We start from the raw sequence: 14,700 nt of genomic DNA, 5'->3' as shown, positions 1-14,700 counted from the left end.
ACCCTGTGAGTCCAGCCTCCCCCGCAGCCAGTGGTGGCCGGTGCCCCGGCAGGAGCTCCACCAGCCTCCTCTTGGGATGGGGGGGACCTGTTGGGAAGGGGAAGAGGAAGTGGGGATGGTTCTCCAGTCCGCCCCAGACCACGCCTCTGACTGCCTCTTGGGGGAGGAAGGGACCCTCTCACAGGCCACAGTCCCGCCCTCAGGACAGAGCGCTAAGTTTATCTCCCAACACACAAAGCATCTTGGGAGGGGAAGGGCCAGGCCGGGCTCCAATCCCTGCACACAGGAAGACACAGCGGCCGCCCCTGGGGCTGCCTGGGGTCCCCTCCCTGGGAAGCCCACGGCGCTGTGTCAGCAGGAGGAGGTGCCAGCTGGTGTCATTACCTCCCCCAGACCCACAACCCGTGTCCCCTGGGCTGACCTGGCCCCACCCAAGTAGGGCAGACCCTGAGGGAGACACAGGAATCCAGCCACACCCTCCCCCACCCCACCGGCACAAAAGGTCAGCCACTCCCAAAGAAAAGAACTGAGGTTTATTTGCAGTAAAAACCGTGGTCTGAAAAAACCTATTGGCAAATGTACAGTCTGTGTTCCACCTGGGGTCACCTCGGCCGCAGGGCCCCAGATCCCTGACCCATGCGCTCGGCCCGGCGTTCACCGCCCTCAGGCCCCAGGCCCGAAGCCCCTCCGCCCCAGGGTGGAACCGCCAGCCCGTCCGCCCCGGCCCCCGCCCGGGCCCCCCCTGCCGTGTGGAACAGTGCGAAACCCAACCAAAGCAACCCCACGTGTCGGAAAGAAGGAAACCAAACACCCACAAGACCCAGGGCTCCAGATGCGCTGTTCTCCCCGCCCTTCAGCGCCTCCTCGACCTGCTTCAGGGCAGGCTTGAATGCACAGGGTTTTCCTGCTCGTGTAAAATCTCTTCCTTAGTGTTCACAGATAGACAGGTATCGGGCGCTTTGGAGGAAATAATGACACACTTCTGGTTCCCTTAAACGGCAAACAAGCCAAGCCAAAAACAAAACAACAGAAACACAAGGCGGAACCTTCCTGACAACAGTAAACACAACGGGCCGGCTGGCTGGGCGCGTCCCCTCCCACCCCCTCCCGTCCGGCTGGTGGCCCAGCTGAGCCGAGGGGCGTGGGCAAAGTGCTGGGTGCGCCCTGAACAGGGGGGGGTGGTCTGCTCCCTGTGAGGCCGGCTCCTCCGCCCCCCCAGCTCGTGGCCCGCTCCCCCTCACTTCTCCAGCCTCTGCAGGCCGCCTGCTCTCTTCCCCTCGCCGCCTGCCATCTTGGGCCCTCCCTGCCAAGTCCCCAGGCCAGGATGCCTGGGGGCTACATGGCTGGCCTCAGAGGGACCCCCAGGAGCAGGTGGCCAGCAGGCCAGCCCGGCCCCTGCACCCAACCAGGGCTGGGCAGCGGACCACAGGGAGGAGGGCCCCCGAAGAGCCCGGGCGGCACCAGGAGCTTGGCCACAGGGCTGCAAGGGAGGTTCTCCCTGGGTCTCAGGCAGCGTCTGGGCAGAGAAAACGGCATCTGGCAGAGCCAGCCAGAGGTCAAGGCCAGCAGAAGTCGGGAGTGGGAGTCACAGGGGTACAGCCGCCCCCGAGAGCACGTGGTTCGGGCTGGCCGCTGGCCCGGTTCACAGGCCACAGCTCTCGGAAGGAACACCGACCAAGGGCGAGAGCCAACGTCCTGTGCAAAGGCTGCGGGGACCCCCGGGGACCCCTCTGCAGGACACGCGACACCCAGAGGGCGCCCTGCACGGGAGGAGTGTGAGCAGCAGGGACAGAGCGAGGGGAGCCCGGGTCCTTCCCGCCCGCACTGGGGTTTACAGAGATGTATGTCTGCGGGCAGCAGGGTGGGACAGACGCCCCTCTGATTCGGGGCACAGACAGTACCGTGGGCCAGGGGGCAGGCCGGCGACTAGCTCATTCCCAGGGGTCCCTCCCGAGAGAGGCCCCTTGCAGTGCTGTCTCCTACACCCCCGCCGGGCCTGTGCAGGGGCCCCACCACCCCTCAAGGCCTGAGGTGGCCCTGGGAGCAGCAGGAGGCCAGAGGGCCAAGAGTCCAGGCTGAGCAGAAAGCGTTAGGGGAAGGTCCCCTCCGCCGCGCCCAGCCCTCCCTGGGACCGCATCCCTTTCCAAAGCCAGGCTTCCACACGCCATCTCGACCAGGCAGGGGCAAGATGAGCCCCGGCCTCAGCTGCCACCCGGCACCCGCGCTCTGCGGGCGGCCAGGTTTCCTCTATGTACAAGTGGCGAGCCCCGGACAGGCCCCCAAGGGCAGGCGGCGGGCGGGGCGATTTGCAGTGAGAACCTCGGACACCCTCCCCACCCCTGCGGGCTGCTGTGGACCGGAGGCTCGGCAGGCGTCTCCCCTCCGGGTCAGGAACTGGAGCCGCACTTCAAGCTGGCACCACCCTTCTGGGAGGCTCCTGAGTCCCGCCGGTGTCCCCGCCGTCACTGGACACCCTCCTCTTCCACGTAGGTTGAGGGAAACCAGCCAACCTGAAAGAGACGGCAGGGCTGCGTAAGGACGGCGCTGGGTTTGTGCCCCGGGGGTGAGGGCAAGCTCGGGTTCCTGGACTGAAGGGCTCCGTGGAAAGGCTGCACCACCCGGGGAAAGAGGCTGCGTGCCTGGCGGGGCCGAGGCCCAGGGGGACACAGGAGCCTGGAATGTGCCGGCCCCGAGTGGTTTAAGACGAAGCTGCTCTCTTTCCAGCCACCCGCCAGGAAAAAATCCCGTCTGGAGAGTGCAGCCGGGCCCCAAGGGGCCCTCGGGCGCAAGCTCCGTCAGGGTCCAGTGACAGGCAGGGAGGGTAAGGTAGGGCCGGGGGCCGTCTCCAGCTCCCCCAGATGTGGGACCTGATCACCAGGAAGGTAAGAGACTCTAACTTGAATGTTCCAGAAAAGGGATGGAAAAGCAGAACATTTTAGCAGAGAACAGAACTCGGCACATAGAAGCCCCAGAATGGGCCCCGGCTGGTGTGGCTCAGTGGATCGAGCGCGGGCCTGCAAATCAAAGGGTCGCCTGTTCAATCCCCAGTCAGGGCACGGGCCTGGGTTGCAGGCCAGGTTCCCAGTAGGGGGCGCCCAAGAGGCAACCACGCATTGATGTTTCCTTCTCTTTCTCCCTCCCTCCCCAGCTCTAAAAAATAAATAAGATCTTTTAAAAATAGTTTAGAAAGAAGTAAGTGTGTGAACACACACACACGTTGGAGCCGGGGCAGAGAGGAGGCAATGGACAGAGCTGGTGGACACATCGGTCCTGATCGGTGAAGCTGGGCATGAAGCTGGGCACACGGAGGTCCTCTGCAGTGCCTGCCACGACATTTCTCTAAGTGTGACAGTGTGTCAAAGTCAATTATGAGAACCCTGCCGTGAGCACATCAAAAAAGAGAGTGGAACACAGAGGTGCTCACCCCGCACTGCAGAACAGACTGAGGGGATTCGGGCAGCAGGGACGTGCTCCTGGGCGGAAGGGGACCCCAGCGTGCGGAGGGAAGGGGAATCCAGCGAGCGCCAACCGCCGGACACAAAACAACGCCTCCCGGGGCGGAACACAGGAGACTCAGGGCAGACGGCGGCTCCTTCGCAAACCCCGGGAGGAGCGCGCACTCGGTCACACGCGGGAGCGGCCACTGTCTTCACGCCCGGGGGCCTCTCGGCAGCCAGGGCCACTCACCCGGCCGTTGGTCTCGCCCCGCCACCAGCCCTGGTCCCCGCCGATGCGGCTGTAGATCTTCACCACGTCGCCCTCCCGAAGCGAGAGCTCCCGCATGTCCCGGGCGGCGAAGTTGTACCTGGCCACAGCAGTGCCGATGACCCGGGGCGTGCACACTGTTGGGGACGTGGGCGGCGTCACACAGCTGCCAGCCGTGCTTCGTCTCTCCCCAGGGGCCCGGCCCAGTGCCCGGGAGAGGGATGTCACAGCCCAGCACCAATGCCGGGGCCCCTTGCTCCCCTGGACAGCCCACACAGCGGCATGTGGTCTGAGGTCCCCCCACCCTGGAGGGGACCCACGTGGTCACCACCCAGGCTGAGGGCCGTCTCTGGCAGCGGCCCTGCTCAGGGGGACGGGAGCAGGCGCTCACGCTCTGACCACGGCAGCCCCCGTGCCGCCTCCCCGTGGCCAGGGCACTGCCTTCGCTCTGACAGCACCCACACGGGACCCCGTCTCCCACTAGTCCTAGTTCCAGACGCCCCACTAGACTGGAAACCCAGCGCAGCCCAGGACCCCGGAGTCCTGACGGACAGGTGGCAGTGACGGTGACAGGGGAAAGTGCACAAAGCTGGGGGAGGGCCCTGACTCTGGTGGCGGACAGCCAGGTGGTGGGGCCACGGAAACCCCATCCTCCTGCCCCCACAAGCCCCACAGCGCTGAGCGGGGCTCGCCGGCTCTGCGCCCCCCCCCCCGAGGGTGGTCGATTGGGTGCTGACCGCGACCAGAGGCAGCGCTCTCAGCCAGCAACAAGGGGGAGGGCTGACCAGCTGCGGAGCCAGCTCTCAGGGCGCGGGTCGGAGAGGAGACAGCAGGGGAGGGCGGCGGTACCTGACCAGAAGGGAGCGGAGGGGCCCTGAGAAGCGAAGCTGAGGCCCTGAGGGCTGAGAAAAGAGAAGTTGTAGGAGGCGCAGGAGGCTGCAAAGAGGCGAGAGAGGAGGTGACAGGGGGCGGAGCAGCGTCTGAGGGACCCACAGCCGCAGCAGCAGGGGCGGGGCCCGAGGGACAGCGGACGGCCTCCAGGCCACCCAGGCATGGGTACAGCTGGCACTTCCCAGCTGCCCTCACTCCACCTCTGCACACCCTGGAGGGCAAACCAGGGGCGCCTCCTCCCGGGGGCTCCGTGCTTAGACCCCCACCCCTGGCCCCCCGCAAAGAGGAGGTGCTCACTAAAGGCCCATCACACCTCCCCTTGCCTGCGCTGCCTGGCCGGGACCCAGGGCTCCGAGGGTCCCTGCAGGCCAGAGGAAGCAGGGCGGCTCAGGGGTGGTCCCGGGCTGGGTGCCGAACGCTCCAGGCCCACCCTGCCCCAGACTCCAGGTGGCCCCTGGCCTGGGCGGCACAGGGAGGAATCTGAGGGCAGGTGGGCCTGCCCACTTTTCTCCGACGCTGACCTCTGGGTAAAGGCACCAAGAGTCAGAGCTGGTGTCCCCCACCTGTCCAGAGACCACCAGGGCACCGTGGCTTGGGAGGGTGCTTGTGATGGGCTGGGAGGTGCCAGGGCCACTGCTCCGGGGGCTGGTACTCAGGAACAGGCTGCTGGCCTAGGTCAGTGTGGCCCACGGAAAGCCCTCCTCCAGGGCAGGTAGCAAGCAGTGAGGGCCGTGGGAACTGGGACAGGGGAGCCCTGACGGGCTGGGTGGGTGGGGGGCCTCACCTGGGGACCGGCTGGAGGCCCTGGAAGCTGAGCGTTCCCGTGACTTGTAGGGGTACTTGAGCGTGGTGTCCAGCTGCTTGAAGCTCTCCTTGAGAGAGTGGCACTGGTAATACTCCACCAGCTCCTGCGGGACACCTGTGCTCACTGACTGGCCACCCCCTCCAGGCAGGCCTCCTGCGTGCGCTGGCCTCCCTCTCCCACCTCCTCGGGTCCACGGAGGGAGCTCTTCCCCTTGATCCCAAGACCTGCCTGCCCCTCTGCCCCAGCACTAGGCCCAGGGTGGCAGGTCAGTGTCTCGAAGACTTTCGATCCAGCCACTTTTCTCCCAAACGTTTCTGACGGGAACGTCCGTGAAACGCTGAGACTGAGGGACAGGGACGTCCCCCCCACGCTGTGTGTGACGGAGAAAGATGGGAAGCGCCCAGGGGTCAGACACGACGGAAAGGCTTCTAGAAGTAACAGCTTCTCCGAAGGACCGAACACCACCGGGTACCAGCCCAGGAAAGGGGGGCGTCCAAACGAGGGGTTCCCACCGCCCTGAGGGGCTGCAGCGGCGCTGTCGGTGTTTATGGGGGCAGGGGGCTTGTGGGACTTCCTGTTTCACTCTGGACTCCTGGGAGGCGACGGTGGGGGGACTAAGCGCCCAGATTCCCTGGTTGGAGGGTCTGAGAGCACGGACCACTTGCAGTAAGAGGGCGAACGGGTCTAACTTTAGGAACCACCCGACGACCGGTGCTGCTCCGTGCATCCCGGGTGGGCTGTGAAGGTGCGGGGGTGGGGCGGGGCAGGCAGGGAAGAGGTATGGTGGGGAGCCTCCCGTGTGTGAGGCGGCTACGCACCAGGCCCTGAGGGAGCCTCGGTGAACCACAGTTTCTGGCTCTGGTAGGAGGACCGGCAGGGACGGGCTGCTGAGGCGCTGGTGGCGGGGGCGGGCTGGGCCCTCCCCTCACTGTCGGCCACGGTCAGGCCACTTGGCCCTCTGGGGGCTTTGGGGGACAGCCCTGACTCAGGGGCTACGGTGAGGCAGTGGGGAGCCGGGCCCCTCCCACCCCCAGGGCCAGGCCGGCAGGAGCCACAGAATCACCCACCAAGAGGCTTTCAAATTTCTTCGCTTCTGTGATGTGGATCCAGCTGTCTTTCTCCACCACCTTAATGTGCTTCACCTCGTCATTGAACCTGGGGGAAGGACACGGGCCACCACGGTCAGCCCCTCGGGGTCCAGACTCGGTGCATGTCACAGAAGCAAACACCCCGCCCCCCCTCGGCCCTCGGCTCACACCTCGGGCGGACTCCACCGCTGCTTCCTTCCAGCCCTCTCCCCACCCGCCCGGGTCTGGGCCTGTCTCCTACTGCGAGTCTGTCCACCTGTCTGTCCCCCTTGCCTATTCCCAGTCCAAACTCCCGGATCAGCCTGCAAGGCCCTGAAGCCCCACAACTCCCCCCGCCGCCCCGGCCACTTCCTGAGGTGGGACTCTGGTGGGCCCGTGTCCCCTTCGCCTGTGAGGCCCTCATGGCCTGGTGCGTAGGTCAAAGGTCTGACCTGGGCCCAGGAGGCCTGAGGGGAGCACCCACCCCAGATTTGGCACCGTCTCCTGAGAGTCCCCAGCTCCACATCCTGCCCCGCAGCCGGCCGGCCCTGCTGCCCCACTGCGCGCCCACTGCCAACCTCGCAGCCCCGTGTCCTCAGGTCTCAGCCCAAACGGGACTGTGCTGGTGAGCCCCCTCTGACCCCTTCCTCCCCAGGTGCCAACCCCGCCCGTTCCAGCTGACACCGAAGGCAGACCGGGACCCCACAGGACAGAGGATGACACACCGACATCCCTTAGGACGGCTGAAACCATCCACACTCGGACCCTCCCTCCCCACCTGCAGCCGCACAAACCAATCACAGGGAAGGGGCTTCACACCCAGCCCGGCCCACCCCGAGCGAGCTCTCGACAGCCCGGCCGACGATTCCTGTCCAGTTGGTGTCCTATGCCAGTGGTGACCAGCCCCTGTAGAGGGGACCGCAGACCCACCAGGGGGCGGCCATGGGGTTGGGGGGTGGGTGCCCAGACCGAGGGCCACTGGCTGCGGCTACCAGATGGCAGCTGTGTGGCCGTCCTGCACTCTCCCAGGCTCACCTGGGGGGTCACTGGAACGTCCCTGAGCTCACAGCATCCCTGCCCTGCTCTGGGGACCGAGCTTCTCTGAGCTCTGGGTTCCCCGAAACGCGAAAACGTCAGCTGCAGACCTACAGCAGCCACGACCGCTCACAGGGGTCCCGGGCCAGCGAGGCACGCCGACCGTGGACACCGCCCCTCTNTGGGTGCCCAGACCGAGGGCCACTGGCTGCGGCTACCAGATGGCAGCTGTGTGGCCGTCCTGCACTCTCCCAGGCTCACCTGGGGGGTCACTGGAACGTCCCTGAGCTCACAGCATCCCTGCCCTACTCTGGGGACCGAGCTTCTCTGAGCTCTGGGTTCCCCGAAACGCGAAAACGTCAGCTGCAGACCTACAGCAGCCACGACCGCTCACAGAGGTCCCGGGCCAGCGAGGCACGCTGACCGTGGACACCGCCCCTCTCAGAAACGCCCAGGTCTGGACACTACAGTCCACGGCCAGCCCACCCCAGCAAGCCCCAGGCCTGGAAAGGGCAGGGGTCTGAGGTTCAGAAGGGCCCTGGGGACGCTCCCCCCGGCCCGCGTGGCCGCCACGCACTTGATGCTGATGGCGAAGCGCTCCGCCTCGGCCGGCCGCTCCCTGATCAGGTAGGTCCCGCTGGTGTGGGGTTTGAGCAGGTTGTCTGTCTGCTGCCTCTCCAAGTTGCCGGCAAACCTGGGGCGCGGGAGGGAGCGAGGGTGGTCACTGACAGGGCCTCTGGCATCTGTCCACTGGCCACCGAAACTCTAATCTGCATAACGAGTCCCTTAGGAATGAGGCCACGCCCCCTGCCGGAAGGGCCAACAGTGGGCGGGGCCCAGAGATGGAGCAGGGGCTGGGGCATCAGCCTGCGGGCACAGAGTGGGTGCAGGAAAGGTGGGGGTCCGGGGGGTGAGGACCTCAGACGCAGCCCGTTGCCCGGAGGGTTCCGCTCTACAGAACCCAGGGCCTGCAAGAGGGGTCCAGGGCGACACCGACACCAGGTTCAGTTTTCAGAGTTTGAACAGCAGCAATAAGCCCTGGCTGGTGTGGCTCGGTGGGTGGAGCGCCAGCCTACGAACCAAAGGGTCGCTGGTTCGATTCCCAGTCAGGGCACATGTGTGGGTTGTGGGCCAGGTCCCCAGTGGGAGGGACACATGAGAGGCAACCACATATTGATGTTTCTCTCCCTCTCTCCCTCCCTTTGTTTCTCTCTAAAAGTAAATAAAGTATTTTAAGAAAAAGCAGCGATAAATCAAAGCTGGTCCTGTGTAGGTTTTGTGGTAACACACCGGAGACCACTGACACGCCCCGGAAGGAGTTCAGGCAGACTCACACAGGAAGCTCTTGCTGCCACCTCTGCCGGGGCCAAGCCTGCCCAGACGGTAGGCGAGCCCCAGCCCCGCTTCCTAAACAAAACCTGTCACCCTTCATGCCTCCCCGTCAGGCCGAAGCGAGACTTGTGTCCCAGTGTGCAGACACGAGGCCTGCCATGAGGAATCTCAGGTCCTGTGAGCTGAGCCGCCAGGTGAAAGTCGAGGCGCAGGGGTCCCCCTGTGCCCGTGAGACCTCAGCGTGGGGGAAGGCGAGTGCCAGCAGGCCCTGCCTCTCAGACACACGCCAGAGCCACTGGGCCCGGGTGTGGGACACCGAGGTGCGGCCACGTCGCACCGGGGCGGGGGGCTGCAGGGACGAGCCCCAAACTGAAGACCCTGAGGCCCGACGCTCCATGGTGGATGGTGCCCACACTCCAGCTGCCCACACGGTGGCCCCTGCGGGGCGGCCGCTCTTCGAGGTGGCCCCGTGATGGGGCAGGGGGAGCGACAAATGCCGGACTCCGAAGCCCCCTGCACCTGGGACTCGTCCCTACAGCGTTCCCCCTCACTCAGACTTTCACCCTCACTGTCCTGGCGGAGCCACAGCCGAGTGCGTGCCTGACAATCCGACCTTCGGCACGTGGCTTTCGTGTATGGCATACGACAAACCTCGACGGAGGTTGCGTAAGAAAGAGCTTCCTTCTCCCGAACGTTGCACCCGATGATGTGCCCTGACAAGGGAAACCAGCTGCCAAGGGATGGACGACCCCCAACTCCAGGTGACTTAGGGGCCGAGGAAGGAGAAGGGCTGGGGCTGCTGGGCTGCGCCAGCCTACAGACAGTCCAGAGCCTGGACCCTGCCTGCTACTGGACTTCTGGGCCCCGCCCCCAGCCCGGGCCCCGCCCCCAGCCCGGGCCCCACCTGTCCACTCACCAGGGGTAAGCACTGTAGTCAATCTCCCGGGACGGCAGCCGGCCAATGGGTGGCTGGCAAAAGAGAATATTCAGGTTAATGTCCCCTTAGGGGCCGCCCAGAGCGTGGGGGCGGGAGGGGTCTTGTCAGCAACAACTAGACCACCCTCAGGTCGAAGCCACTGGACTACGAGGTCCCTGAGGGCAGTGTCTGGGACTCGGGACCCTGAGTGCACGCACAGGAGGTTTCACGGACTGACTAGGTGAGTGATGGGTGATAGAATGAATGAATGAATGAATGAATGAGTAGCAACTAATGACCCCGGAGGGGTGCGACTGCCAAAGGCCACAGAGCTCAGGGGCCCAGGGCAGGTGGCCGGCCTCGGCAGCCTGGTCTCTGGGGGCCAGCCCGGCACAAAGCCTGAGTGCTCCCACGTGGGTACCAGGCTCCTGGATTCGCGGTGGGGGCTGTCAGCGTTTGCCGCACCTCGACCAAGTGCAGCCCCCACTGGCCGATTCCCCCAAATGGGGGGCACCCTGCCCCTCGACCCCCACCCATCTTCTCAGACTGTGCTCCAGGGCCAGCTCCCAGCGGCCACTTAGCAAGAACGTCCCCAGTGAGGACGCAGTTCTGGGCAGTCCCGGCAGCTCCTGTGGTTGTGCTCACCCGTCCATCCACGGGGCAGGGCTTCACGGACGTGCTGGGGAAGTAGCCCGACTTCCTGGTCTGCACCAGCCGCCCCTGGAAGATGACGGACAGTCAGCGCTGGGCCTGGCCCGAGGGGGGTGGCTCCCTGCTCCCTGAGGGCCAGGACAGGGTGAGGGCAGCTCTTGAGACACGTGGGACCGTGCCTCCCCTGTTAGAGTCTCCACAGACCTCACACCCACTGTGGGCAAGAGGGCGAGGGCGTGGGCGTCCCTGCTTGGCAGAGGAGAACACCGAGACCCACAGGCGTAACGCAGCAGCTCGCTGGGAGCTGTGACCGGAGCCCCTCTCCCGGCCGCCGCTGCCTCTTATCCCCACAGACGCAGCCGGGGCCTGGGTGGGGGGCTCCGCCTTCGCTCCCCATTCCCTCTGCCCTGGGGTGGGGGTGGGGGAGCTGGGGCCCCACGGTCCGGGCCCAGGACCCACCTCCCACCACTGAGACTCGGGGTCCCCTCTCAGCAGCTCGATCACGTCGCCGGTCTGGAAGGTCAGCACAGGCTTCCCGGGGGGCGCGGGGTTGCCATGGTAATTCTGCACGGCCACCATCTTGGGCCCTGTGGGCGACAGAGCAACAAGGGGTGGGCTCGGGCCTGGTCCTGCCAAAGCCCCCCAAGCCGCTGTTGTGTGTGTTACGGGACAGACGGACGGGGGGGCTGGGGCAGCCGCTCAGTTGACAGCGGCAGCAGCAGCCCGGTTTCCCGGCGCTGGGACAGAGCGGAGACTTCCCGGCACGTGACGTCAGCCCTGAACCCCGAGAAGCCACGCTCCTGTGACACCACGCAGAGGGGACCCAAAATGGCAGAGACAGCAACAGAACCTGATGTCTGAGGACACCACCCCTCGGCTGGCGGGGCCCCGTCCCTACACCCAGCGCTTTCTCATCCTGGGAAAGGTGGCCCTGACGACCGGAGGGACGGGGGCTGGGGGACACGCACAGGGTGGGGGCGGGGCCCGGGAGGCAGGGGAAAGCGGAGCAGTCGCCCAGGGCCCAGCGTGAGCTTGGCACCCGGGGTGGCTGCTGAGGGCCCAGCTGAGGGGCCTGAGCCCACAGACTCACCTGGTCCGGCTCCAGGGGCATCCTGTGAGGGCAAGGACAGACACCAGTGACGAGAGAAGGTTGCCCCGCCTCAGAACACTGCCCCATGCCCCCAGAGAGAAGGGTCAAGGCCGGAGGGGGGCAGGGACGCATCCTAGACGCCCGTGGGCATTGGTGACAGGACCCCTCTGTGCGGCCCCGCCCTCCTCACGCTACCTTCCCCCCTTCGGTGCCCTGGTACACCCACCTCACCTCTCCCCTCTGCCATGCCGTACCAGCAACCCCCTCCTCCAGGAAGCCTGCCCGGACCACCCCAGCCCTGGGGCCTCCCTGCCCTGAGCCTGGGCCCTGTCAGCTGTCTGGGACAATTCCTGTTCTGTACGACCAGAGCCGGGTGAGCAGCCTTTAAGTGCCGGTTAATTGGACTTGTCCCCACAGTTGGGGCAGTACACAATGCCCACGCCCCACATGTGACTCAGGGGCTTTAACCTCAGGTCAGCTGAACAGACGGGGGGCAGGGGGACAGACGCACGTCACAACACTGGGCACCCCTGGCCGAGAGCCAGCGGCCTGGAAGCAGCACGGGGGGAGGCGGGACAAGGCACAGCCGTCTGGGCCCAGTGACCTTGGCGAGTGGCTCGCCGAGAGGCCCCAGGAGCGCCGAGAGCCGGCACATGGGGCATGCTGGGTGCGCGGGGTGCAGGGCAGCAGGAGCTGACGAGCTCGGAGACTCACCAGGTCTGCAGGCGAACCTGAAACGGAAGCGGGTTGGGCCTTAGGGGCAGGCGCCAGTGCTCAGGCCCAGGCCCCCCCCCCGCGAGAACGAGGCACCGTGGGTCCGGCCTGGCACAGACGCGCCCAGTGGGCCTCGACAGAAGTCTCTGACTTCCGACAGCAGATCCTGAGCTCCGTCTGCTCTCAGCCACCCACGGGAGAACGCAGACTGGGCCTCAGACCCCTGCTCTGGGGCAGCAGCTGCTGGGGCCCTGGGGGGGCCGGGGCCCCAAGGGGAGGTTTTGCCAACCGATTTCGACGCCTGGGGAGGCGGCCGTGGCGCTCAGGCTGCCTACTGGATGGCCTCGTCGTACACACAGGCTCCTGCAGGCTGAAGGGCCTGGTGCCTCAGCCCACCAGACGGAGGGCGCACGCACCAGAGACCCCTGCCCGGGCCCTAAAGAGGGGACACGGCACCAGGCTGGGCCCAGGCCTCCTGCCAAGGGGGTCTGCCACCTCAGTAACGGACAAAGCAGGGACCTCAGGGTCTGCCTTAGGTGGGTGGCCGACGCGGCCTCAACACCATCGGACACTCACGGTGCAGACGGCTCTGGGCGGAACCCACAGAACAGGGGGGACGGGCTTGGTGGGCATCAGGCAGGGCGGTGCCCAGACTCCCCATGGGAGAGGCTCTGGGAGAGAGCCTGGCCCCAGGGGCAGCCAACACTGAGCCTGCCTGTGCCTGGGCCCCCGGCACAGTGACAGAGGCCCGGGGTGCAGGTGACAAAGGCCAAAGCCGCTGCCTGGAGCCTGTGCCCAGAACAAAGGGCGAGAGCACCAGGTGGGACAGAGAGCAACTTGGAACTCTTCAGAGCAAGGGGCCAGAGGAGACGGGGCAGGACAGCGCCCCAAGGACGGGCCTGCAGGGGCACCAGACTTCTCAAGGAAGCTGGGGGCTTCCGGGGTCTTTAATGGCGAGGGAGGCCGCCCTTCTGAAAGACTGGAAACGGGCCCTGGGGGAAGACCCCAGTTACAAATACAGAGAGCCACGGACACGCAGGCGGGGGGGGGGGGGGGGCAGGTGCTGGCAGTGGGCTGTGTTTCCGTCTCCTTGGCTATTTCTGTGTTTTTCGAATTTTCGACAGGAAGTGGTGTTTAATAATCAGAAAGGGAAGTACAGGAAGACCACTCCCCTGAAACGTATCAGTTTGTGGGGGGCAAGAGGGCACCCGACCTGGAGCGGCCGGCTGGGTGGCTGAAGACCAACATGGGGGTCGAACCTGCACCCCAGGCCTGTGCCCTGACTGGGAACCGAAACGCCGACCTTTTGCTTTGCAGGACGATGCCCGGCCACGGGGCGTGGGGGCCGCCAAGGGCCAGCCTGCCTCCCGTGCACCATGCGAGGGGCGTCACCCCGCTCCAGGCAGACGGAGGGACACGCCAGGCCCGCCTGTCACCCAAGATGCCACGGCCAAGACCAGAACACTCTGTCGGCTCCCCACTTCCCGTGGGTGCTGGCCGGGCCTGGGACACAGCCTCTGGCTGTTTCTTGGTGAGTTCGTGGGTGATATTTACTTTCCATTTTCACTTCATTTCTTCTCTTTCTCTTTCCTCCAAATTTTCAACGAGTCAGTTCCTTGTAGGGTCAGAACAATGACAACTACCAAGCGCCCAAGTCACAGCAGGTGGACCACTCGGCCACCAGGGGGCAGTATTGCCGGGCAAAACTGCAAAGCTGAGCAAAGCCACAGGGGCCTGCAGGGCTGGGTGGCTGCGGGCCCTCGGTGAGGACTGGCCTCTCAGGGACCCGGGCCAGCGCCAGACAGGAAATGGGAAACTGAGAAGCCTTCTCTTCTTGGCAGAGGAGTCTTGGGTGACAAGCAGACACAGCGTGATCCCCTCAGCACGGCATCCCCGTCTCATGGGGACGAGAGGGTAGGGCCGCCCACAGGACGCACGCAGGACCCAGGGCTGGGCCAGCCCCACCGTGGGTGCTCTGCAACCTTCCTGAGCCACCTCAGGCTGTTGGCAGCCTGCCCAGCGGCTCCAGGTCGGGCACCCCCCGCCCCTCATTAACCAAAACCAACCGGAGGGCCCCCCCTTCCCCTCCCTGCCCCTCGGGCTCCTGACACACCGGCACAGGGGGAGAAGAACACTGCCCATGCACACACGTGTGTGTGTGTGAGCCCGGGACAACACACTGTAGCCACAGAGAGCCAGGCACGCCGGGCAAGACAGCCTGGAGTGGAGGTTCTCTGTGGTCGGAAATCTCCACGCCCAACCAAGAATCTCCTGTATCCCCTGGGGGGACTCCAGGAGTTTAAAACTGGCATGGGACAGGGATGGAGAAGAGGCAGGGAGAAGCCCCCGACCCAACACTGTGTGACCCGGGGTGGGTGTCCTCCAGTCTCTGAGCCTCAGGTCCCTCATCTCTCTCCCAGGGGGTGACCACGGCAGGAGAGGAGCGTGGCTCCCTCGGCCAGAGCCAGGAGGGTTGCAAAGGGACCCTCTGCTG

The 14,700-nt window shown here is 65.7% G+C and overlaps 1 protein-coding gene across 3 annotated transcripts in view; it reads right to left on the bottom strand.

Moving 5' to 3' along the window:
• Nucleotides 1-703: 703 nt before the first annotated feature.
• VAV2 (vav guanine nucleotide exchange factor 2) overlaps nt 704-14,700 on the bottom strand; it is an 88,327-nt gene continuing 74,330 nt past the window's right edge. Inside the window, exons 18-28 of one of the 3 annotated variants that reach the window (XR_005065044.1) lie at nt 12,207-12,223; nt 11,493-11,514; nt 10,862-10,989; nt 10,397-10,471; nt 9,752-9,804; nt 8,081-8,197; nt 6,469-6,556; nt 5,381-5,504; nt 4,555-4,607; nt 3,688-3,842; nt 704-2,510 (exon numbers count right to left, since the gene is read on the bottom strand). Coding sequence is in view for 2 of the 3 variants with exons in the window: in XM_037036400.1 (XP_036892295.1) it covers nt 2,463-2,510; nt 3,688-3,842; nt 4,555-4,641; nt 5,381-5,504; nt 6,469-6,556; nt 8,081-8,197; nt 9,752-9,804; nt 10,397-10,471; nt 10,862-10,989; nt 11,493-11,514; nt 12,207-12,223 (914 nt within the window). In the remaining variant the exon portion in view is untranslated. Of the gene's footprint in view, nt 2,511-3,687; nt 3,843-4,554; nt 4,642-5,380; nt 5,505-6,468; nt 6,557-8,080; nt 8,198-9,751; nt 9,805-10,396; nt 10,472-10,861; nt 10,990-11,492; nt 11,515-12,206; nt 12,224-14,700 lie in introns of all 3 variants that reach the window. The other 2 variants (XM_037036400.1, XM_037036401.1) reach the window with 2 other exon arrangements.

The sequence above is a fragment of the Sturnira hondurensis genome, unplaced genomic scaffold (genome assembly GCF_014824575.4).
Source record: "Sturnira hondurensis isolate 20B ecotype Veracruz unplaced genomic scaffold, ASM1482457v3 Scaffold0022908, whole genome shotgun sequence".
Lineage (NCBI taxonomy): Eukaryota > Metazoa > Chordata > Mammalia > Chiroptera > Phyllostomidae > Sturnira > Sturnira hondurensis.
Note: the sequence above shows the minus strand (reverse complement) of the source record. Positions and strands in the feature narration are given on the sequence as shown.